The 24,496-nt window shown below is 39.1% G+C and overlaps 1 protein-coding gene across 2 annotated transcripts; it reads right to left on the minus strand.

Moving 5' to 3' along the window:
* Positions 1-674: 674 nt before the first annotated feature.
* On the minus strand, positions 675-20,570 carry LOC131791912 (uncharacterized). Of its 2 annotated transcripts, none has more exons than XM_066172987.1 (6): positions 20,474-20,570; positions 19,325-19,420; positions 12,770-12,871; positions 8,279-12,206; positions 7,115-8,045; positions 675-1,723 (listed from the first exon to the last, which is right to left on the minus strand). In XM_066172987.1, the coding sequence occupies exons 4-6, from the start codon at positions 12,156-12,158 to the stop codon at positions 1,705-1,707; spliced, it is 4,830 nt and encodes a 1,609-aa protein (XP_066029084.1). In that variant the 5' UTR covers positions 12,159-12,206; positions 12,770-12,871; positions 19,325-19,420; positions 20,474-20,570; the 3' UTR covers positions 675-1,704. The 2 variants fall into 2 exon arrangements, with proteins under 2 accessions (XP_066029084.1, XP_066029083.1); XM_066172986.1 differs by having other exon boundaries at positions 12,770-12,904.
* Positions 20,571-24,496: the final 3,926 nt, after the last annotated feature.

Below are 24,496 nucleotides of genomic sequence, written 5' to 3' on the forward strand. Positions count from 1 at the left end.
AAGGGTGTCCTCCTGTCGGTGCCCCGAGTCATGGACTGTGTAGTGACGCCCTTAAATTTCAGGCTCTAACTTGATGTAGACGGACACTGATGACGTAGCACAATAAAAACAAACAAAAAAAAAACCCAAAAACAAGGAAACCAGTATGTGCAATAGGTTTATGATATGAGGTTCTATTATTGTTTCCTGTGTCTTCTATACCATGAAGGAGGACATCTTTACGAAGATTCAAATTAGGAACGGGTGAGGTTTTTTTTCTACTCTTAACTTGTGGGGTTTCCTGAGATAAGTGGTTTGACTATTTTATTTCACAAAATATGTTTTGTGTATGTTCGTTTGCTTTTTAATTTTTTCTCTCATTTATAATTGTAAGGAAATTAGAGAGGGAGACTTCCTGATTCAAAAGGTGTCTAAAAGAGTTCCCCTTTTTGATTGAAACTCAAATAGAGCAGCCCAGAAGAAAATTTTTCTGAAGCTTCACCCCTCCCCCCCTCCGCCCAACCCTCCACAAAGTCAGGCGGTTAGGGCCCAGTGGGGGGGAGTAGAAAAGGGTCAACGCGTTTCAACCCCTCACCAGCCTGGTGCGTTTGACTATGCAACGATGACTAGTAACAGCCACCTACTGGAGGTTAGGGCTATGCCCACAGAATTTCACATCAACTGGACATTAAATCTCTTCTCCGTTTTGATTTTATTCTAAAACTACTTCACTTTGAGTGACTACAGGCCCCATTCCCGATAAAAGAAAGTATTATCAAAAACTAAGTAATGTCTTCAAATTTCAAAAACAACGCAAACTAATTTGTATCCAGAATCAGCGCATTGAATATCCTTCTTTTTTCCTGGAAATAATGTTGAAAAATGATTGCCTCGCGGTCATTCCGGTTCCATCTTCAACTAGACCGGTATAAGCTATGTACACATAAAATTGATTTAAATTTAGCTGGTTTCTTATTTACACACAGTTGAAAGTACCTCTTTTACACGAAAAATTCGAGAGAATCACCAGTGGTACCGCAAGCTATTTCTCTCTTTTTCTCTAACAGTCTAAAGCTGTACAAGTAATTTTGCAGAAAATGAAGTTAAGACCTTTCTGAGAACTGTACAATTTGTCAATACCTTTTTCGTTTTCCTTGAGAAATCTCACGAGTTAAACGAGTTGCAAATCAACACTAAACGAAATGCTTACTACACTCCGCTTCCATAAAACAATTTCTCAGCTTGTAGCTGGTGATTAAACACCAGAGGAGAAATAAAATATATAGTTAACCCTTTAACTCCCAGATCCAATTTATAATTCTCCTTACCGTCAACCTTACAATTCTTATAAAATTAGCTCAGAGAATTTAGTGTTGGATCAACTCATCCCCAAATTGAGATTTTTCTTTATTCTCATTACTTATCTGGTTGATATTCTATTGATTTTGTAAGGAGAAATTCTGTCTTGGTCACTCATGGGAGTTACAGGGTTAAATGTTTGTCTCAAGTTTACGCTAAGAACAGTTAAAAATGTTTATGAAGTCTCTCCCAACAAAAAAAAAATCATTTAAAACCTTGAACAGCTTTGTCACTAAGATCATTCTTTTACTCGCTTCAATCTCGATCAGCGGTCTCTCCTGTTCAGATGTCGGGACTAGAAGAATACAGCCTTTCAGACAATGTCTTTCCCATTCTGCAACGAAACTGTAAATCTCTGTAGATGTCCTACTTTGGAAGGTTCAACCTGAGGTAAAAATTCAACAATAGAAGTTAAGTCAAAGGCAACATCTCAAGTAATAGAGTATTTTTAGTAAATTAACTAGTGATCAGTAGTTATTTTTCACAAATCATTCTGTAAAGTTGTAAGCGGACAGTTGTCTGTAATCGACACCTGAGATCGGATAGATGAAGCGTCCATTCATACTGAGTCCTTTCCGCCAAATCCACCAGTCACAGAATTTATCACAACAACCATAGCAACAACCACTTACACTAAAATAAACTGTGGAATTTCCAAAATTGAGAAATTTTTCACTTTAGAAATTGTCTCTATCGGAGATATTTGTCCTTAATGTGTTTCTTGTCTTCGGAAATTGTAACGGTTATGATAAATTGATACAGGACTTTGTGTTATCCAATTGTGTCTGTAATCACACTCGTGATTGACAAATCGGATTCCTGCTTTGCGGTCGTCCGATTTTGCTAATCTCTCGTATGATTATAGACCGAATTGGACTCCACTCTGTTCTATTACCATTATTTATCATTAGTATCATCATAGTTATAATCATCATCATGACTGTTATTACTATTGTTATCATTGTAACGAGAGCACACTCGGAGATCACGTGCACCTCAGGTGACACATGATACAGCGGTCGATGTTATCTAATCGCAAAAGGTTTTAGATCACATATATCTACATGAGAGCGCACTTAGTTTACAAATAAAGACTGTTCGTTACCTAGAAATCGTGTGTTTATGGTAGAACGAAACATGGTACCAGGAGTGTAGCCTCTTCGACACGATGACAACTACACCACCTCAAGGTTCAGCGAGTGTTCAAGCGCCGACGCCATGTTATGGAATACAAAGCAATTTACCAATTCCGTCGCGATTGAATTTGGCAGGAAATATTTCAGAAAACTGGAAGAAGTGGAAGCAAGTGTGGGATTCGTTCGAAATCGCCTCACGTCTTAACCAGCAAGAAGATAAATACCGTGTAGCTACTTTCATTACCTGCATTGGAACCGAAGCCCTCGAAGTCTACAATGGTCTTCCGTTCGAAAAAGAAGAAGACAAGAACGTAATGAATACAGTTCTGGAGTTGATGGAGAGGCACTGCATTGGCCAAACAAATGTCATTTACGAGCGATACTGCTTCAATAATAGAAAACAAGAAAGCGGCGAATCATTTGACACGTATCTCACAGCGCTCAAAACTCTCGCGAAAACGTGCATTTTTGGTCCACTCACCGACGAATTAATTCGTGATAGGATCGTCTGTGGAATTTGTGACACGGGAACTAGGAAGAAATTACTACAAGAGCCCAAATTAAATCTTCAGAAGTGTATCGATGTATGTCGATCAGCCGAAACAACTGCATCGCAAATGAAAGTCATGAGTGGAAGAGAAGAAGTCAACGCACTCAACCACAAAGAGAAAAAAGACGGCAGAGACGCCAGTCCTAAGTTAGTTAATTGCAAATACTGCGGCAGAAAACACGAGAGATCAAGAGATAAATGCCCAGCGTTCGGAAAAGAATGTGCGAAATGCGGCAAAACAAATCTCTTCGCCAAGCTATGTAAACAGAAACTTGGTGGGCGACAACGAAGAAAAGAACGGATTCACCGAGTGCGAGACGCAAAAACTTCGCAGGATTCGAGCGATGAAGAGTACTGCTTCACGATTTCATCCGAAAATCTGGAAGAACAAAGTGTCAAAAGTGTCAGTAGTCAACCCATCAAATCGAAAATCTTCGCAACAATGGAGATCAAAGGTCATCCCGTTCGTTTTCAAGTCGACAGTGGCGCCACCTGTAATGTGATAAGCAAAAACGATTTACCGAACGAGTGCCCGATCGCGCATTCGAAACAAGTCCTCAGCATGTTTAACGGATCGAAAATGGAAACCATTGGTAAATGTCGTGTTAATCTGGTAAATCCCAAGGTTGATGAAGAATGCGAAACAGAGTTTGTTGTTGTCAATAACGACTGCACGCCACTGTTGGGTTCCAAAACGGTGCAGAAAATGAAATTAATCAAAGTGCGTTACGAGAATATCTCATTGGTACAAGAAAAGACAGAAGCAATGGGCCTAACGATGCAACAAATAGCAGCAGATTTCCATGACGTTTTCACTGGAGAAGGAAAATTTAAGAAGAAACTTCACTTAGAGTTGGACACAACCATTGAACCAGTGAAACAGCCTGTTAGAAGGATTCCAGTGGCAATGAAACCCAAGTTAAAGCAAGAGCTCACTCGTCTCAAAGAACTTGGTGTTATCAAAGCAGTTGACACTCCAACAGATTGGGTCTCAAGCTTGGTACTTGTTAAGAAGCCCAACGGCAAGCTTCGCGTGTGTATCGACCCTCAGCCACTAAATAAAGCTTTGAAACGCAGCCACTACCCTCTTCCGGTTATCGACGATCTCCTGCCGGACTTGTCAAAAGCTAAAGTCTTCAGTGTGTGTGACGTTAAAAACGGGTTTTGGCATGTCGAGTTAGATGAAGATTCAAGCTATCTAACAACGTTTGGCACTCCATTTGGTCGGTACCGGTGGCTGAAGATGCCATTTGGCATATCACCCGCACCGGAATATTTCCAACATCGTTTGGATCAAGCCATCGAAGGCCTTCCCGGTGTGCGCACAGTTGCAGACGACATCCTCATCTCGGGTGAAGGTGACACTGTGCAAGAAGCAGTGAAAGATCACGACAAAAAACTGCTAACTCTACTTGAAAGGTGCCGCGAAAAGGGAGTGAAACTGAACAAGGAGAAGTTCAAGTTGAAGATGACAGAAATCCCCTACGTTGGTCATGTGTTAACAAGAGATGGACTAAAACCAGACCCATCCAAAATAGACGCCATCAAAGGCATGAGGCGAGCAACAGATGTGAAAGGTGTACAGCGGCTTGTTGGTCTAGCGAATTACCTGACGAGATTCTTAAAAAAGCTGGCAGACATTTGCGAACCTCTGCGACAGCTAACGCGCAAGGATGCAGAATGGCACTGGAGCGACGTCCATGAGAGCGCCTTTAAGAAGATCAAAGAAGCAGCTTCCCAAGCACCTGTCCTCCGATACTTTGATCCCGCCAAAGAGACTGTACTTCAATGCGACGCCTCGGACACTGGACTTGGAGCTACGCTTTTACAAAATGGTCAGCCAGTGGCATACGCATCGCGTATCCGTATCCGGATACAGAACGCAACTATGCGCAAATAGAAAAAGAACTGCTAGCCATAGTGTTTGGAGCCGAGAAGTTCAACCAATACACTTATGGTCGCAAAGTGATTGTTGAGAGCGACCATAAACCACTTGAAGTTATTTACCGCAAACCTCTCGTGGCCGCCCCCAAGCGTCTACAACGAATGCTACTTCGCCTGCAGAAGTATAACCTCGAAATTGGTTTCAAGCCAGGCCAGCACATGTATCTGGCAGACACACTCTCTAGAGCACCCCTTCCCAACACCACATCGCGCGATGAAGTGCTAACCATCGACAAAGAAGTTGAAGAAATACATATGGTCGAGTTTCTGCCACTCCGCAAAGCTAGCCTAGACGATATCCGTAAAGAAAGTCTGCGAGACAGCACGATGCAAGCACTTCAGAAAGTCATTCGAGAAGGGTGGCCTGAGACCAAGATTGATCTCCCAAATGACGTCACGCCATACTTCAACGTTCGTGACGAGCTATCAGCGCAAGATGGAATTATCTTCAAAGGAGACAGATGTGTAGTTCCAAAATCCCTCAGACCAGAAGTCCTATCCAGAATCCACCGATCACATATTGGCGTGGAAGGATGCTTGAGACGCGCGAGAGAAAGCGTTTTCTGGCCAGGAATGAACACAGCTGTGAAGAACTTTGTCAGACAGTGTGAAACTTGTCGAACCTTTGAGATCTCCCAGCAGAAGGAAACACTCCACCCACATGAGGTACCTGACCGGCCATGGTCCAAGGTTGGTGTTGATCTGTTTGAGACAAACAACCGACATTACCTCGTGACCGTAGATTACCACAGCAACTACTGGGAAGTCGATAGGTTGGAGTCCAGTACAACATCTAAAGCTGTTATTTACAAATTGAAGCAACACTTTGCAAGGCATGGCATCCCGAACACTGTGTTTTCCGACAATGGCCCACAGTTTGATTCGGACGAGTTCAGGAGATTTGCTCGAGATTGGGAATTCAATCATTTAACCTCAAGTCCCGGACATTCGCAGTCCAATGGTATGGCGGAAAGCGCAGTCAAGACTGTGAAAAGGCTTATTAAGAAGGCTAACAAAGATGGAACAGATCCTTGGCTCGCGATCCTCGACCACCGAAACACACCCTCAGAAGGCATGAAAAGCAGTCCAGCACAACGACTAATGAGTCGTCGAACAAGGACCCTACTCCCAACAAGCGAGAAGCTCCTTAAACCCAAACTCGCCGAAAATGTCCAAGAAGGAAAATGGAAGACAAGAACCAAGCAGGCATTTTACTACAATAGAAACGCTCGAGATTTGCCACCACTGAAAACTGGAGACTCAGTGCGCATTCAGCCCACAAGCAACCCCAAGGCGCCCTGGAAGAAAGCCACTGTTCAGGAACAGGTGAACATGCGATCCTACAAAGTCCTCACAGAAGATGGCTCTGCCCTTAGACGAAATAGAAGGCATCTGAAAGCAACTACAAAAGAGTCTCACACGCCAACAACCCAGATGCCCAAGCAGACAGAACTTCCCTCGCCATCTAAACACATTGAACAAGAAACTAACGCCAGTGGTCACTCCAGCTCAGAAGTAGCGAAGCCACAGGAGCCAGCGATCGAGCAGCCTGCGACTGATCTAGCATCGCAAGCTTCCAAAGGCAACCAGACTCGCAGTGGTCGAATAACGAAGCCCCCGTCCTATCTGAAAGACTTTGTTCGTTAACCTGAGTCAGTGTCATGAGAGACAAAGACATTACCGGACTTGACTAGTTGATTCTTTTGGATAGTGGTTTTGATTTTTTTGTTTCTCATGTTTGTTTTGATTGTTCCGTTGTTTTCGTTTTGTTTCTTATGAAAGAAAGGATGTAACGAGAGCACACTCGGAGATCACGTGCACCTCAGGTGACACATGATACAGCGGTCGATGTTATCTAATCGCAAAAGGTTTTAGATCACATATATCTACATGAGAGCGCACTTAGTTTACAAATAAAGACTGTTCGTTACCTAGAAATCGTGTGTTTATGGTAGAACGAAACAATCATTATTCTTACATGTACCATCATCATTATTGTTATGATTATCACATTATTATTAAGTATCATCGTTATTATTATTATCATTATTACTATTATTATTACTACTACTATTAATACTATTAACACTATATTACCATCCACATTATTCTTCTTCTGTCTTCAAATAAACTTTTTTCAACTGACCTTTTGATTTTCGTCTTTTCTTTGTCGCCTGGCAGCTTCACTTGAATGATTTCAAAATAGTCCCTGAGGTTTCCAAAGCCAATTGCGACCAAGCGCTTACAAGGACAAACTGCATAACTTGGAATTCGTCGTTCCTCTACAATTTCACTAAGAAGATCACCAGATATAACGTTGTATAATCGAAGACACAAACCTCTTGGATCATTCAAGCCCACAATGCAGTCCTCGTTACTGATAAACTTAATGTTATCTACAACCATGTTCTCCAATTGACGAATCACTTTTCCCGAAACTGCGTCGAGGACGTAAGAGCCAGTTATAGCATAAGTGACGATGTATTCTTCAGTAGGAGAAAATAAAACATTTTTGTAACAGCTTTGTAGATCTACCTGAATAGAACTTTTCCATAGCACTTGGTTTTTACGCCACAGCTGCAGAAACTTTGCATCAGTGGTGGTTAGCACTTCATATTTATTATTACATGCCAAAAACATACCATCAAAACTTGCAATTGTTGACACAATTTTTTCACTTGTTGTATCTAGAGTGATGACTTCCTGTCGGAGATCCTTAATTGTATACAAGGCGACTCGTTTCTCTGATAAGGGTACAACAACCAAGAAAAAGCCAGTCCACCTTTGCATGCAAACAGACAACTCAGAGTTCCACAACTCAAGCGTTTCAAATTTTATTTGAAATAGGACACCTCTTTTGACGGGCACAAGATTCATAAATCCCTTTTTTCTAATCCTTTTACTTAAAACATCGCCAGTCACAAGATTTATTCGCTGGATCCTTGTACCTTTCACAGTATAAAGATAGTCACCATCAACAGAGAAATAAACGTCAACTGCTGGTTTAAAGTAATCATCTTCAACAAAACCGTTTCCCTCTATGTCCTCAAGTAGGGGTTCCTGTTGTTCCTGATCATCTAGGAAAGAGAGAACAGAATAAGGATCTAGGTAATTAAGTATTATCAACTGCGTTGATAACGTAAATTGGCCACCGTAAAGAGTTTAAAAGCTGACGTTTCGTCAGAGCGATTGACAGAGGGCTAACGCTCGGAACGATGGGCAGTTTACGTTATCAACTCATTTGGTAATACTAAATTACCCTGTTATACTCTCCCACCGACACAGCACCACAGTTCCTTTAGAAACTTACCCCTGTTAGAATAAGAATCAGCTCCATTCTCTGATAAGCTGCATAAATCAATTTCCAATCGTCCTGACAGTTCATCGAGTTTGAGCCTCTTTTCTGGTGGGTCATTAAATGCCGTTCGTTCTCCCACAAAGTCATCAAGTTCATCTCTCTTTTCCGTAGAGTTGTTACGTTCCATTGTCTGTTCAACTTGGCCACCGAGTTCAGCTCTCTGTTCTGATGGATCAGCAACTTCAGCTCTCTGTCCTGACAGAACATCGAATCCAGCTTTCTGTTCCAGCATATCGTTGATTTCTAGTAGGTTATGTTCCGTTAGATCGTTATTTTCGGCTCTCTCTGTCGTAATGTCAACGGGTTCTATGCTTAGTCCCGCTTCATCGCTACTCTCACCTCTCCACTCCCTTACGTCATTAAGGCGACACATTTCAATCACTTTACTGTAAGGGGAAACTCTTAGTAACATCTGCTTTTTTAGTACAAGTGCAAAATCCACAGAAAGGAATGATCTTATAGATGAACACCAAAAGGGATCTCCTGATAAGAAACCACTCTCATTGCAAGTTTCAAACTCTGAGGCGTACTGGTAGGACCTCGTCCTAAAAAAGCAATCCAAACTATATATTGACTTAGTGTTCCTGTCAATATCTAAACAAAAAAGCTTGGGCACCAGACACCAAACGTGTTCATCGTCATCCGAAACCAAACAGAAAAAAAACCGGCAGTCAGGAGTTAACTTAACATATCGTGACAAAACTGAAGCACATATTAGAGTCTCAAATCCATCATTCATGTCAATGAGGTATACGCACTTGTCAGAATCGACGATCACCATCCGTCTTCCACTAGCAGACCAAGCAAAAGATACAATTTCGCATTCGTGTGTAAAACGACTAATTTCACTTCCATCTTTTAGACTCCACTGGATGACGCAATTCCCGTCCAGACAGTCAGTCAGCATCGTGCTTTTGTCGCCAGATATTGAACAAACTAAGAATCGGCACTCGCTCGAACGGAAAAGAGGTTTCACGTCTCCGACCAAGGTATAACCCTGACACAGAGTCCCTTGTAAGATCAGGTCTAAGGTTGGATGGAAAACTACTGACCGGTGAAATGCGGAAAGGAAATCCCGTGCGTTCCCTAGGTGCTCCTGAAAATCATTGTTTGATACCAGCGTAGAACGTGTCCACATTAGCTGGCCAGTACGGAGCGACCACAGATGAATTGTGTCATTCGAACACTCGCATACCAGGTAGTCCTGATTTGGTGAGACATCAAAGCAGATCACATTATCTGAGGCAAAAAACCGCAGTAGAACATCTGTTCTTTCCTCCTTCTTTCGCAAATATTCCATGTATGGTAAGTCCGCATACTTGGTGTTTAGCAAGCTTAATGCCTCCGCAGACAGTTCACGTCCTCCTTCATTCAACAAGATTTGAAAGATGGCACTCGGAAGTTTTGAAAGAGTACTTAAATGCTTCCGCAACAGCAACAATAACGTCTCCAGGGCTTCTCTGCAATTCTTTGACAAACCATTTGTATTTTCCTTCTCTTGTACGCAAAGAACATCTTCAATGGCTGCTGTACTCTTCACAGTTAGCTTTGCATAGACCAATTCTAGGTCCAAAACATAATTCTTTACAATGTCGTCCAGGCTACATGGACGAGCATTCTCTTCTACCTCAAGTATATGCTGAACACCATGCTGCAAGGCATACCTCGACGTCTGTTTCAGTGTTGAACTCTGGATCCCTTTAAGTTTCAATTCATCTAGTTCATCTCTGCAAAGCTTTGCAATGACGCGATGACATTCTTTTCCGCTAACAATAAACTTCTTTTGCCTCGAAGTAGACTCCTCGACCAACCAGTCCTTGACTGACTTGTGAAAGAAGTCAATGCACTCGCCCTCAATGGGTAGAAGAGCCGAGATACAATCAACTGCGTCTCGTACTTTTTGCTCATCAGCCGATGACCATTCTTTTGAAAGGAACAACTTGTAGACAAACTCGACAGGTAATGGTTCTCTTGCTGCCACCATGGCATTTAAAAAATCAAATAATTGCTCTTCGGTGATACCTAGTTCTTTCTGCATTTCATTTTTCAGGCGTTTGAAGTAGTCTTGATAAACGGACGAAATACCTGATGGCAAGTCGCTGTTGATCACTTCAGCAGCATTCATACGTACAGCATTCTTCTTAATGAACTCTGTCAGGTAATAGGTATATAACATGACTCCTTCTGACTTTTCAACAAGCTTCTCTAAGATGGTATCTTGGCAATCCGATTGCAGAACATGTTCCAGTTGCTCTTGAAAGCAAAGCCTAACGTCCATCAAGTTTTCTTGATCGTTTGGGTTCAGCTGTATGGGATTTAAGTCTTGAATCTTCTCTAAGATGTTCATTTCAGGTCGCGTTGTTACCACAAATCGTATCCAACACGGAAGCGTCTTGAAGTAATCCGCAATCACATTTAAAAGCTCATTACGTCCCTGGTATTCACTTTCGTCTAAGCCATCTATAACCATGAGATGGATAGAGCCTGGGTCTTTCAAATCTGAAAGAGGTTCGTTAAACAAGAATTCAAACAGTTCTTCCACTTCCATGTCTCCAATTTCAACGCCCACATTTCTCGATAACTTCTTCACGAGAGCCTTCCTGTACTCTGGCAGCGATTCGGAGAGCTGACAGGCCAACGACTGCAGCATCACTTTAGGATTCCTTCGGCGTGCCATGTTATGCCGACAGAAGTGGCTCCCCGACAATCTTCCAACCTCTAACATCTTTTGGCACAAGACAGCTGAGATTACAGACTTTCCCATTCCAGCATTCCCGCTAATAACAATCACTCTATTTGGAGAACTTTTGTTAGCTAACCAGCTCTCGACTTCTTTAAGAATCGATAAACGAGTTCCCTCAACATATCTGCTTGCATGGCGTCTAATTTCACCTAAATTGTCCACCTTTGCTAGTTTCGCAAGAACTTTGTCATCCCTGATGCTCTCATTCTCGTCATTCAAATTTTGAATGGTGTGCTTGGATGCCTCCTCCAAAGTTTGAAGCTTCTCGCAGACTTTTTCAACTGTTAACTTGGTATCTTGAATGGCTTTACTGTCTTGAAGTCGATTCTGATGCACAATACTGATAGATTCTTGCAAGTTCTTTTGCAATTGATGAACTTCTACCAGCTTTGCTTTACTTTCACGAATAGTTTCGTGATCAAATGACTGAATCTGCCGTACTTCATCAACAGTTTGCAGCACTTGGGTCTCAATATCCCGTATGTCCTTCAGCTGTGATTTTATATCTTCCTCAGAATCAGCCCACTCAAGCAACGCATCTAAGAACTCTTGCTCTCCACAATGCTCAGCCTTCAATCTATCAATTTCTGTCCGCCGCAAGCCAAGAGCAACAAGAACAGCACTAATCTCCTGCCACAGAGTTGAGAAAGTTGGACCAGCAATACCAGTTGTGGTAACATGGCCATACAATTCATTGCGGTAAAACTTTATGCGAGCAAGATTTGCTTCAAGGGAGTTGTCACTTAAAAGTGGTTTGGTGTGCCACCCTGAGTGGGGTGGGAAGAGACCACAAATGTTGGTTAAGAGAAGGAATAAAAGAGTGATATCAAATGTCTGGGAGTCTGGAGGAGCACCGCTTGGAGGAAACAATAGATCCCATTGTGATCTGTGTAAAATTCGTTTCTTTAAGAGAGTATTCAGAGTTGAATAGTTTGCATTCAACGCGGCTGAAAGACTTGCTGGGGAATGATATCCATTGAAAACGTTCCTGAGAACTGTTGTTCCACCATCGATGAGAAGTCGGCTGAGCTTGGCTCCATTTGTCTTCTCAACAGAACTGGCAAGAGGTGAAGGAGTAGCTGACGCCATATGATCCAAAATACAAAGATGGAGTCATCAAGTACACCTGCGCGTTTTCTGAAAGAAACATTACAATTGGGTAATTGCTTCTCTTAGACATGTACTGGAAAGAGGAGCAAAACCTCTCCACTCTACTAATCAGTTTGACTCCTTCAACACTATTTAATCCTTTACACCCTAGTGTCATAATGCATATTCTCCATACTTTCTTCACACATTTCCTAAGGTGCTGACAAGGAGATTTTGTTTACTGATCAAAAGGTTCTCTTTAATTAATAATCACTACCTTCATTCTCATGACCCTAACACGTGATTCAGGGTTGATATTGTAGGGAGAAATTAGATGCTAATCACTCTTTGGGTTCAAAGGGTTAAAGAAACCTGTCATCTTTAGAGTATCAGGGATTGTTTTTGTGCTCTGAAGGAATAATATACCTATATAATCGTGTCTCTATAAAAGTTTGTTGACTAAAAAATATTATAAACTTATCATCAAATCTGCGCTGTATTAAGACAAGGGAGACATTTTATTATGATAATTACAAATTACAATACTGCAGGTATCCTCAGTTCATACTCATAGGATAATAATAATTATTATTTGACAGCCTTATGGTTACCTGAGCTCCCCCACACACCATTTGCAATCCTTTGTTGATCACATTTTGGTAATGTCACAATGGTATTCCAAAAGCCAGCTGATCGGTCAGACAAGGAGACAGCTGAAGGAAAAAAGTCTTTGGGATCAGAGATTCCTGAAAAAAATCAAATCACTTAACAATTTATAAGAAAGTTATAAATAGCATAGTTATAAATAGTTATTAGTAGCATTTCACCACTGAACCACTCAAAATGTTAACTGAGGGCTTTGTAATGACACCAGATTCACTGCTCAATAGAACACAGGAATGAAAATGATAAAAACTTTAATTCAAAATTTAATGCAGTTAAATACTGACAACAATTTTTAAAATTTTTAACTTTAGGGAAATAATTTAACATGACTGATATATGGATCGTAATTTGCCACAAGACTTTTATCCAAGACCTAGATAGCATTGTGTTTAATTGTGATATATACACTGTAATAACTTCATATCATTTTAACACTGAGTTCCCTTAGCATTGGTTTGCACCAGCAATAGAAGTATTACAAGCCAATTCTAGAGCAAGGTCTTAAGTTAAAAGAGGAAAGAAGTTTTTAGAAAGTATGTTATAATACCCCATCAAAACTACTGCCACTTGAAGGGCATAGAAGCCTAAATCTCTCTTGTAATCAAGCAACAGGAAACTCCAAAGAGCTATAAATTTTGGGTCAGAAGAGGTACCCCACTGCTTCTGACTGCTCATAAGCCACAATGACATTTTCCTTATAAAATAACCACATTACATGTAACAGGATCACACTCAAAGAGAGTGAACATTTTCTTACTGTTGGGAATTTTAACCCTAACCCTGGGTTAAGATTTACTTGGGTCACATTTTAGCACATGGTTTTGAAGCTAAACTGCCATTGAACCAAACTGATATCTGTGGCATGAAAATGCTTCCAGGATTCAACTTTTAAATGACTATCCATATCATAAAATCAAAAGTGTTTTGTCTTACCACCAAACCAATATCCTAAATATTATCTTAAAATAGAAATCATTTTTGGAATCACCTGATGTAAATTACTGCATGGAAATATACAAATGCATGTGTATTTATGTTTAAGTTGCAGCAGCTTATCCTACACATAAGTACACATGGAACTTGAACAAACCGATCTTTAAAAGTTTAAATGCCAGGGGTATTGCCTGGAAGGGGAGTGTTAAAGCTCTGAATTGATTACTGCATAAAGGAAAGCTAAACTTAATACATTACTGCTCAGAGAAATCTGTCTAATTCGCTGTTCCCCTTTACTAAAAGTAAGTCTGAAGAATATTCCCTATCCAAATCATGAAAATTTTCAAGATCTACAAAACCCTTACCTATTAGGACAGGGATATTGAGTCTATGCTCTATGCTCTTTAGCACTTCTACTTTAATTAATCAATTCCTTGTAACAGAAAAAATCAATCAAAACTCACAGAAAGTTAAGTGCAAAAAAAAAAGAAAAGACCACGGTAAACTTCTAATTTTATATTGAAAAATTTCCCATTGAAAGTTATGAGGTTTGCATTTTTTCAAGTCATATTCCTCTATTAGGGAAAATGGCCATTTCATCTGAAAATCTAAAGCTGAGAATGTTTCATGAAATAACAACACAGGATACAATTTCCATGAAACATGATCACAGGAATATAAACCAAATCACTTGGCTGATATCAATAGAAAAGCCTGCCTGGGGAAAAACATTTTCATACAGTCGGTTCCATACACATTCAGTACCGTCATCTTAACATCATAACTCAAGCAAGAGCAACATGTCATATTACATGAAACCCATGAAAATCTCTTACGCAATACTTTTAAAGAAAAAAATTTTTTATCTTTTTTAGGCATATTTAATTAGCAAACAGTATGTTGCAAATTGTATTGTGCACATCACAATTACTTTTAATTAGACAATGCTAATTGGTTATGGTAAAAATATCTTTTTTGTTTTCAGAAATTTTAACCCTTTACACCCTAACATCAGTATGTATATTCTCCTCACAGTTATCTAAATATTTCCTATGATGCTGACAAGGAGAATTTGCTTAACAATCAAGAGCTTCTACAGTTGGTGATTATCTCTCTTATCCTCATAACCTTAATCTTTTGTTCACAAGTGATATCACTGGGGAAAATCTGATGCTGGTCACAACTGGGGGTCAAATAGTTAAATGTGTACCACTTGTTCTTAGTTTTTTACCTGCATAGTTCTGTGACACTTTTTTGGGCAGTAATAAGTTGGTTGATTAAAGCCCTCTCAGGTGGGCAATATTGTATTTATTCAGCTGATATTGTATTTATTCAGCTGTAATAAGTTTCCAGTTGCAAGAATAACCCAAAACTTGAGAAACTGACAATGTCAACATGTCAGTTAAAAGACCCATCATCAGTCTTAGTGATTCATACATGTACAGTAAGAGAGAAAATTATGTCAGCCGACTTAGAGTAAAGCCAAAAATCAATTTAAATGATGAACAAACGTTGTGAAAAGGCTGCACCAAAACACTTTGACATAAGGAGCACTCCCAGCTTTGGATCTATTTTCCATGGGAAAGGAAAATTTTCAGTGCACCTAACAAACAAATAACCATCAAACAATAATCTGCATATTGGTCCTTACAAATGAGTTGCACTGTAGATTGTCATTTTGAAGTGTACATTAAATTCTTTTTTAAAAACACTTTCAGTATAAAACAAATCCCACAGCAAAGCAATGAATAATCTTCATTCCACGACAAAATCAAAATTTATCATCTTCCTTATTCTCTCATGATGCTTTGCAAATAGCTGATCCTTGCAGAATACAGTGTGCATGTCACATATAAACTTAATTTTGGCCTACTTTGTTTTACTGCCAGAAAGAAATGCCAAATTTTTTAAAATGAGAATAATGAACCTTTAGATCAAGTGTAATAAATCATTTAAAAGGTATTTTTGGGTTATGCTATAAATAACACCAACAGGTGTGGAGGTGGTAACTGAAAAGAAAGAGATGTGTCAAAACTGAAAAATGGAAAACAAAACTTTTCTTTTTCCAGGTACATATAAGGTATACCACTAAACTATAGCTTAAATTGCAGCTCTCAGAGCATCCATTGTTATAAGATATCAACTCAACCAAAACAGTACAGAGAAAAAAGTTCTAAAAGTTACAAGAGTGGTAAATCAAGTCTTAAATGTGCAGATCTTTCTATGACCTTTTAGTTGTAAAAATTTTAAAAAAATTATAAAAAATATTGAGCATGTAATGGCATCTTGTTTTCTCAAGCCAGAAGGTGAAGAATCGAAGCATAAAATGCAAAGTCCTGGGCTCTAATTCAAACTATTTGGACACTGGCTTCAATAAAATGCAGGGCATGACATACATGTGCATCTAGTTACACCAGAGGGGGGAATGTAGGAGACAAGATGAAACACTACGGTTCCCAAACCTAACCCTGGGTTAAGATTAACTTGGGTCAAATTTTGGCACACAGTTGTGAAGCTAAAATGCTATTGAACCAGATATCTGTGGCATGAAAATGCTTCAAGGATTCAAGTTTTTCATGACTGTCCATATCATAGAATCAAAAGTGTTTTGCCTCACCACCAAACTAATATCCTCATATTATCTTAAAATAGAAATTATTTTTATAATCCTGCCATGTAAATCATTGGAAATATAGATGCATGTGTATTTATGTTTAAGTTGCTGTTTGTCCTACACATAAGTAGACATGGAACTTGAACAAACCAATCTTCAAAAGTTTAAATGCCAGGGGTATTGCCTGGGAGGGGAATGTTGAAGCTCTGAATTGATTAATGTGTCATGGAAAACTAAACTTAATACATTATTGCTCAAAGAAATCTGTGCAATTTGCTGTTCCATTATACTTAAGTAAGTCTGTGAAATTTTGACTACTGGAATTACATAAATTTTCAAGATCTATCAAACCCTCACCTGAGGACACAGATATTGAGTCTCATTCACTAAGCTGTTTTGCAGTTCTACTTTAATTAGCTAATTCCTTGTAACAGAGGAAATCAATCAAAACTTTGTGGAAAGTTTAGTGCAAAATAAAAACTTTTGTAAACTTCTAAAATGCAACTTAGCACTCGAATTAGCACAGAACTTATCATCTTAAAATTTATCATCTTTCTTATTCTCATATAATGCTTTCCAAGCTGCTGATCCTTGCAGAATGCAGTGTGTATGTCACATATGAACTTCATTTTAGACTGCCTTGTTTTACTGTTAGAAGGGAATGCCAATTTTTTTAAAAAATGAGAATAATGAACCTTTAGACCATGTATAATAAATCATTTAATCTTGATGTTTTTGAGTTATGCTATAAATGACACCAACAGGGCGGAGGGGGTAACTGAAAAGACAGAGAAGTGTCAAAAGTGAAAATTAAAAGACAAAACTTTTAGTTTTCCTGTTACTTATATATAGGGTATACCAATAAACTGTAGCTTAAATTGCCGCTCTCAGAGCATTGATTGTTGCAAGATATCAACTGAACCAAAACAGTAATGAGACAAAAAGTTCCAAAAGTTTCAGGAGTGGTAAATCAAGTCTGATATTAGAGGGGGCCATGATTTTAAAGCTTCAGTGTGCAGATCTTTCAATCACCTCTAGGTTGTGAAAATTTCAGAAAAAATGATTAAATATTGAGCATGTAACGGCATCTTCTGCCACATTGCACTCTAACGCATGAAAGGTGGAGCATTGAAGTATAAAATGCAAAGACCTGGGCTCTAATTCAAACTATTTGGACACTGGCTTCAATTGAATGCAGAGCATGACATACATGGGCAACTAGTTATACCAGCAGGGTAAATGTATGAGACACAAGATAAAACACTACAGTTCACAAACCTAACCAGTTGTGATGCTAAACTGCTATTGAACCAGATATCTATAGCATGAATATGCTCCCAGGATTCAAATTTTTAATGATAGTCCAAATTATCATAGAATCAAAAGTTCTTTACCTTACCACCAAACTAATACCCTCCTATTATCTTAAAACAGAAATCATTTTTGGAATCATGCAATGTAAATCATTGGAAATATAGATGCATGTGTATTTATATTTAAGTTGCTGTTTGTCCTACACATAAGTAGACATGGAACTTGAACAAACCAATCTTCAAAAGTTTAAATGCCAGGGGTATTGCCTGGGAGGGGAATGTTGAAGCTCTGAATTGACTACTGCATTAGGGAAAACTAAACTTAATTATACATTACTGCTGTGAGAAATCTGTCCAAGTTGCTGCTCTATTATACTTAAGTATGTCTGTGAAATATTCACCAAGGAAATTATAAAAATTTTCAAGATCTACCAAACCCTAACCTAAAAACAGGGAGATTGACTCTTTGCAATAAGCTCTTTAGCTAATTAATTAACTAATTCCTTGCAACAGAAGGAATCAATCAAAACTCACAGAAAGTTTTGTGCAAAAAAAGAACACTACTGTAAACTTCTAATTTTTTATTTAAGAATTTCCAATTGAAAGTTATGAGGTTTGCATTTTTTTCTAGTCATGTTCCTCTATTAGGGAAAATAGCCATTTAATTTATCTGGAAATCTAAAACATGCGATGTTTAATGAAATATTAAAACATGATAAAATCTACATGAAACATGATCACAGGAATATAAACCAAACCACTTGGCTAATATCAATAGGAAAGCCTGCCTGGGGAAAAACCTTTTCTTGCCAATATCCTCATAGAGTCTTCAAATAGAAACCATTTTTGGAATCACACAATGTAAATTATTGGAAATATAGATGTATGTGTATTTATGTTTAAGTTGCTGCTTGTCCTACACATAAGTAGACATGCATTGGAACTTGAACAAACCAATCTTCAAAAGTTTAAATGCTGGGGGTATTGCCTGGGAGGGCAATGTTGAAGCTCTGAATTGATTACTGGGTAAGGAAAAAGTAAACCCAATACATTAGTGCTCAGAGAAATCTGTACAATTTACCATTCCATTATACTACAGTAAGTCTGTGAAATATTCACTACTGAAATTATAAAATTGTTTAAGATTTACCAAACCCTCACCTAGGGACAGGGATATTGAGTCTTATGCACTAAGCTCTTTAGCAGTTCCACTTTAATTAATTAATTCCTTGATACAGGGGAAATAAATCAAAACTTTGTGGAAAGTTTACTGCAAAATAAAAACTTTTGTAAACTTCTAATTTTGTATTTAAGAATTTCCAATTGAAAACTGTGAGGTTTGCATTTTTTCTAGTCATGTTCCTCTTTTAGGGAAAATGGCCATTTGATCTGGAAATCCAAAGCTGGGGATATGCTATGAAATGTCAAAACATGATGAAATCTACATAAGGTCACAAGAGTGTAAACCAAATCACTTGGCTAATATCAATAGCAAAGCGTGCCTGTTGAAAATTACTTTTGGAAGCGTTATAAAAGATTTGGATAGCTCACATCCACATTTAAACCGACACAGTACCAATTAATTAAGAGTATTATTTTTAATCGTACTCATTTGTATCATCAAATTTAACGATGCTTACCTTTAGTAGATGATTTAAAATGGTAGTAGATGATTTACAATGTTGTGTAGCCAAATTATGATCCTGATTTCTCTGATATTTCAGTCAAAGCAAAGCCTATAAGACATAATTACAAAACACTTATGTTTCTCACTATTGAGCACAAAAGCGTCACCGAAAAACTGACTGCATTTCTATGATTCGAACCACAAACCACATGCGTAGAAATCAAACGCGGAAATGAGCCTAATTCAAATAAAAAAGCCAGCCAAACTAACAAACATCAGGTTTTTTATATTTCTGAAAATAGAGAGATCAGTCATAATAATATCCTCGCCAACCTCGCTGGTGAGAAAAAGGTTCAGTTTTACCGAGGGAAACAATAGCAAACCAAGAGCACGCCTCGTTGCAGAAAATGTGCTTAACGAAGCAAAATGCAACATCACTAGAGTCGAGTGCGGAGGACCAGAAGACTTGAATTAGCGCGGGATCTGAAGAGCACATATAGAGATATTGACACTTGGAATCACAAAATGACATGCTGTCATGACAAAATTCATTCTTGGTCTTAATCACTCACTGATGTCATTACAGATTCCTTTTTTGAGTCATGCGATTCCTTTCAAGATGTATTTTTCATACTACGCAAAGTACTTCACTCAAAACCCCTTTCTTTTCTCTTCCCTTTCTTAAGCCGGTGAAGGTCGAAATATAATGATATTATGTTAGTTTCGTCAAGAAGTCCTCCAAATCATAAACATTTTCTTAATAGTTTTATGATTGAGTAAGTCTGAATAACTCTGGTAAAAATTGAAAACTTTTAATTCAATTCAACTTTGCGATGCGATGATCGATATCTTTCCAATGATGTCCTAAAGTCGAGCCAGTCGCTTTTCTTGAGAATCACCTTCCCACTCGCAAGTACAGATCTCTGCACCTATCACACGGATGACATCAAACTGCTTCATATGCCGAATGATCTGCACAAAATAGTCATGTCAAAACGAAATTTCCTTGACGCAGCGGAAGTGATTACCCTGAGATGTATTGCTTTAATGCTTAAAGCGTTTCTCTTCATAACAAGCTAACGAAGAAGAAAAAAATGAATGATAACGAGCTAATATTCCCATAAATTATGAAATAAGCGAAAAAGAGTATTTTCAATCAAACCTTTTGGGAAAATAGATCAACAGCCTTCCAGTTATGCCGCCAGATATCGAGGAAACCAGCATCCCTAAATCTTATCTTATCTCACATTGAACTCTGGGACTCTACAATTAACCATCGCTCTTGTAAATAAACATTGGGTAAAGTCCACCTCCATCGTCACGCAATTAAAACGCGTTACGGCAAGTACCGGTAATCGATAGGTCCGTTTAGCCGAGAGCATGCAAACACGACTGTGACGTCAGGCTTTCTGAGCTTCTAGAAAGCAATTAAGTACTTACAGTAGCATAATGGCTCCTGATACTTATCTGTGTTTACAGAGCCTTTTCTAAGCACTCGATGGATTGGGAGAATTCTCAAAAGTTTTGCAAGCTTCCGACTGGGTCTGAAGTTTGCAAGACTTATCTGAATTCTTCTAAATCCGCTGTGTAAACACGGGAAAAGTCCTCTGTCGATTAATAACCGGTATCAGATAAGCCAAATTTAATACGCATTTTGATTAAACTCTTTATGATCTTTCGGTGGAAAGACAAATGGTTGACCTCATTTTGACGTAATCTGTGACTTATTACCAAACAGATGCGCGGCAACAGGAAATCGCATCATACACGAAGAAATTCGTTGGCACTCGACTTACACGCAGCCTGTGTTCTCAGTCCTAAATGTACAATTTGCAGTGTGAGGTCTGCATTTCGTTCTTAGCCTTCATTTTTGCTGATAGCTTCAAGAATGTTTGGTACAAACTGAAAGTGGTTTCAGTATTACACATCCAATATCTTGCTCACGCAACGGAACGTTGGTGAACAAACTGACTATGAGACACAAACCACAACGCTTTAAAAATATATGTTATTCTGTTCTTCTATTCCAGATCTAATTCACATCGGGTAAAAACTGCCAATTACTGGTTTTTGTTAGTCCCTCAACAACTGGAAGAGGTACATCCATCGAGATAAACCATCCTAGTCTGTTCACAGATGATCACAGATCTGATCATCGTCCAGGGCTCGAGGGATAAAAGCGAATACGATCAGGGGATAAAACGAAAACAGTCGCAAGGGGAAGGGGAGGGTGAAATTACAGATTTGTGTACAAATCGTAACATAATGCTTGGGGTGGTTGTCCTCAAGTAGTCACTCGTACAGCTGCGGACAGACTAAAAACAGTCTGGTAAACCGGCTCCCACATCGCTTCTGTCGTGCTAAGCTGAGAAATTCTCCATTCTCCAACCGCTTCCATGGCGTAGAGCATTTTGGCGGCCATATTTGTTGATCCAAACGAAAGATTGTTGGAATTGTTTTGATTAAGCAATATAGTCCTGCAAGAAGTCTTTGTAAAAGCCTGGGCCCAGTTTTTCAAAGGTCGATTAGCCCTAACCCAGATTTGAATTTTAATTCAGGTTTCTTTATTTCTTTGTCCATGAGTCTTTAAGGGAAAATTTTCACCATTCTTTTTAGAACATCCACTGATCAAATTGGAAGCAAAAAGATTTGAACTGAATTTTCTCTTAAAGCTTTCAGACCTGAAATCAAATCTCACAGTAACCCTGAGTTACCTTAACCCAGCTTTGAACAACCCGGGCCTGGTCACTAGTTGAGAGCTGCGTGTGGTGACGTCAATTTTGATTCGCTGTTTGAAGGAGTGGCAAAGAGGTAGAGCCTGGGTACAAGGCTAACCAAGAGCCTGAAAACAAGCTACACTATCGTTTTACTATTTTACTTTTTTGCCAGCTGCAATCGGTGAAAATCCCTTTCAATCCTGCATGTTGTTAACCCTACTTCTTCGCTTTGAGCGAGGAGGAACGATAGACTCACTCCGCCGCGAGGACCCACGAGGATTACGCGGTAGATTTACGAAGATCACGAAAGCCGCATATTAAACGCATCATCAGGCAATTTATCAAGGTTAGTTTTCCTTGTATCCGGAGCGTTGTATAGCCTCGTTTTCTCATGATTACAAGACAAGGTGGAATTAGTACCCGCTGCTACGTAGAGCGTAGCTTCGTCAAATTCCACGTCGTCTGTAAGGTGTTTTCAAGCGTTTCAGAATAGTTTGAACCTGCAAAAGAACAGGAGAAGGAAATGTAAAATGTTATCAGTGCATCTTAAACCACTTAAACCAGTCAGTGCTTGCAAGTATTCCCTTCGCAAGCTTTCCTTTGCATCGTAGATGGAAAAATAGTCCTAAAAGAATCCCTTTCCAAAAGATGACAAACGAGTCTCCGTGTTGGAATACGACAAAGGAAAATATCAGGAAAAAAATTTTTGTCAGTGTATATGACCCATTAGCTTTGACGAAGTGCTAAAGCTCGAAACGTCGTCTTTGGAAACTCTTTGCGGTGGCCAATTTACGTCATCAACTCAGTAAATAATACCAAATTATCCAACAAGGACACTTCTCAAATAATTTTGCACAGAATCTCGGGAAAATTTTGCGCCGACGAGTTTCTTCTAACAAGCGTCTTTGACTCGCGTATATTTTCTTTGCCCGCCAAAGTAAAGAAGGGAATAAAACCAAATGGCTTCCTATTTCCCTATTGGTCACAATCTCTTTCGATCGCGCTGGGTGAAAATAAAGGTAAAATTTTTGCACAGCCCTACACTATTGTAAAACAAATCTGTTTCTCCAATAGCAATGTATTGTTTTGTAATTGTTTTCTCTATCCAAGAACTGAATACATAATGTAGCATGGGGCTGTGGGGAAATTTTACTGAAATAAACCTGCAAATAAGTATGCAACGGTTTTCAAGATTAAAAATGTTTGACGGGTTCTATTGGTTTCACTGCTCTTACCAAAGAAAAGTCTCCATTTTCTGCGGCCTCTATAGCTCTTTGGGCGATGTAATTTCTAAGAACAAACCTGCGAAGAAAATATTTGCACAACGATATATAAAAAAACAACTTGGAGATATGAACAGAAATAAAACTCGTCAATGTCAGAATTCGTTTTGCTTTAGCGAATAAATTCCAAACGATGTAAAGAACCGGTAGCTTTATGCTCAGGGCGATGAAATTCAGTGAGTCAGGGCTCAAGTGCTGGCCGTGTCAATGTGTTTTGGTCATAAGCTGGACATATAGTGGTAACTATCTCTGGAAGGTAAGTTACCCGGGAAACGTAACGAAAAGTAGAGGAGGGGGGGGGGGTGTGTGTGGGGAGGGAGAGTAAACCTGATTGGAAATACTCCCGAGGGGATTTCTCGCCAAAGAAACAGGAATGAGCTCCGACGGCAGTGCGAGACAATCTCACAAGCACACTTCACTTGATGCCTCGATAATTCCAAAAAAACAAGGTGTTGGTTACAGTGAAGTCATTTTCGCCAGTGTATTTGTCAATTTTGATCTCTAGTCGCGCATTGATTCTCATTGGAGAGAGTCGGTAATGGTGGATACGGAGCTTAAGGTCAACATTTCATTCTTCAAGAAGAACACAAACAAGTACCTTGGGTTGCTGGATTTCATTATCCTGACTCGTTCTTTGTTTACCTGTGTGCAAGAGAAAAAGGTCAGTAAATCAGTAAAAATTAAAAGGAAAGATGAGTTCTTCAAAGAGTTATTTTCAAATGAATGGAAGCGTCGTGTTAACCTCTTGAACATTATGATGGTCGCATTCCTGATCAAGACGATCTCTTGGTAAATGAAAGAAAATAAAAACAAAAGGAAAAAGGAATAATAAATGAAGACAAGAATTTACTTGTCAACTCTAATGTAATAGCATACCAATTATACACAAAATACAAATTAACCCCTTCTCCCTCTGAACGATGTTGAAGTTTGTCGGTTGTCTGTGACTATACAATATTCAATAGGGAGGAAGGTCTTGCAGCGAACTTCGGTACATTTAAACCTCATTTCTTATTACTTCCTTAAGAGCAGCTACGTGAATGTCATGTGTTCATTAATTTTGTCCTTCATTTACGATTACCCTTGTGGTTTCTTACATGCAATCAATGATTCCCACTCACTTGTAAGCTGTGATCCACTGCGTCCATAAAACACGGTCGTTATTCCCTGTTCCGTTTTGCGTTG

This window comes from Pocillopora verrucosa, chromosome 10 (genome assembly GCF_036669915.1).
Source record: "Pocillopora verrucosa isolate sample1 chromosome 10, ASM3666991v2, whole genome shotgun sequence".
NCBI classification, from domain to species: Eukaryota; Metazoa; Cnidaria; class Anthozoa; order Scleractinia; family Pocilloporidae; genus Pocillopora; species Pocillopora verrucosa.

Bases quoted from the DNA above. Each gene is read 5' to 3' on its own strand.
- LOC131791912 (XM_066172987.1), bottom strand. From the start codon at position 12,158: ATGGCGTCAGCTACTCCTTCACCTCTTGCCAGTTCTGTTGAGAAGACA. The intron at 8,046-8,278 runs GTAAGTTTCTAA...TCTCTTTCCTAG, and splicing joins TGATTCTTATTCTAACAGGG to ATGATCAGGAACAACAGGAA.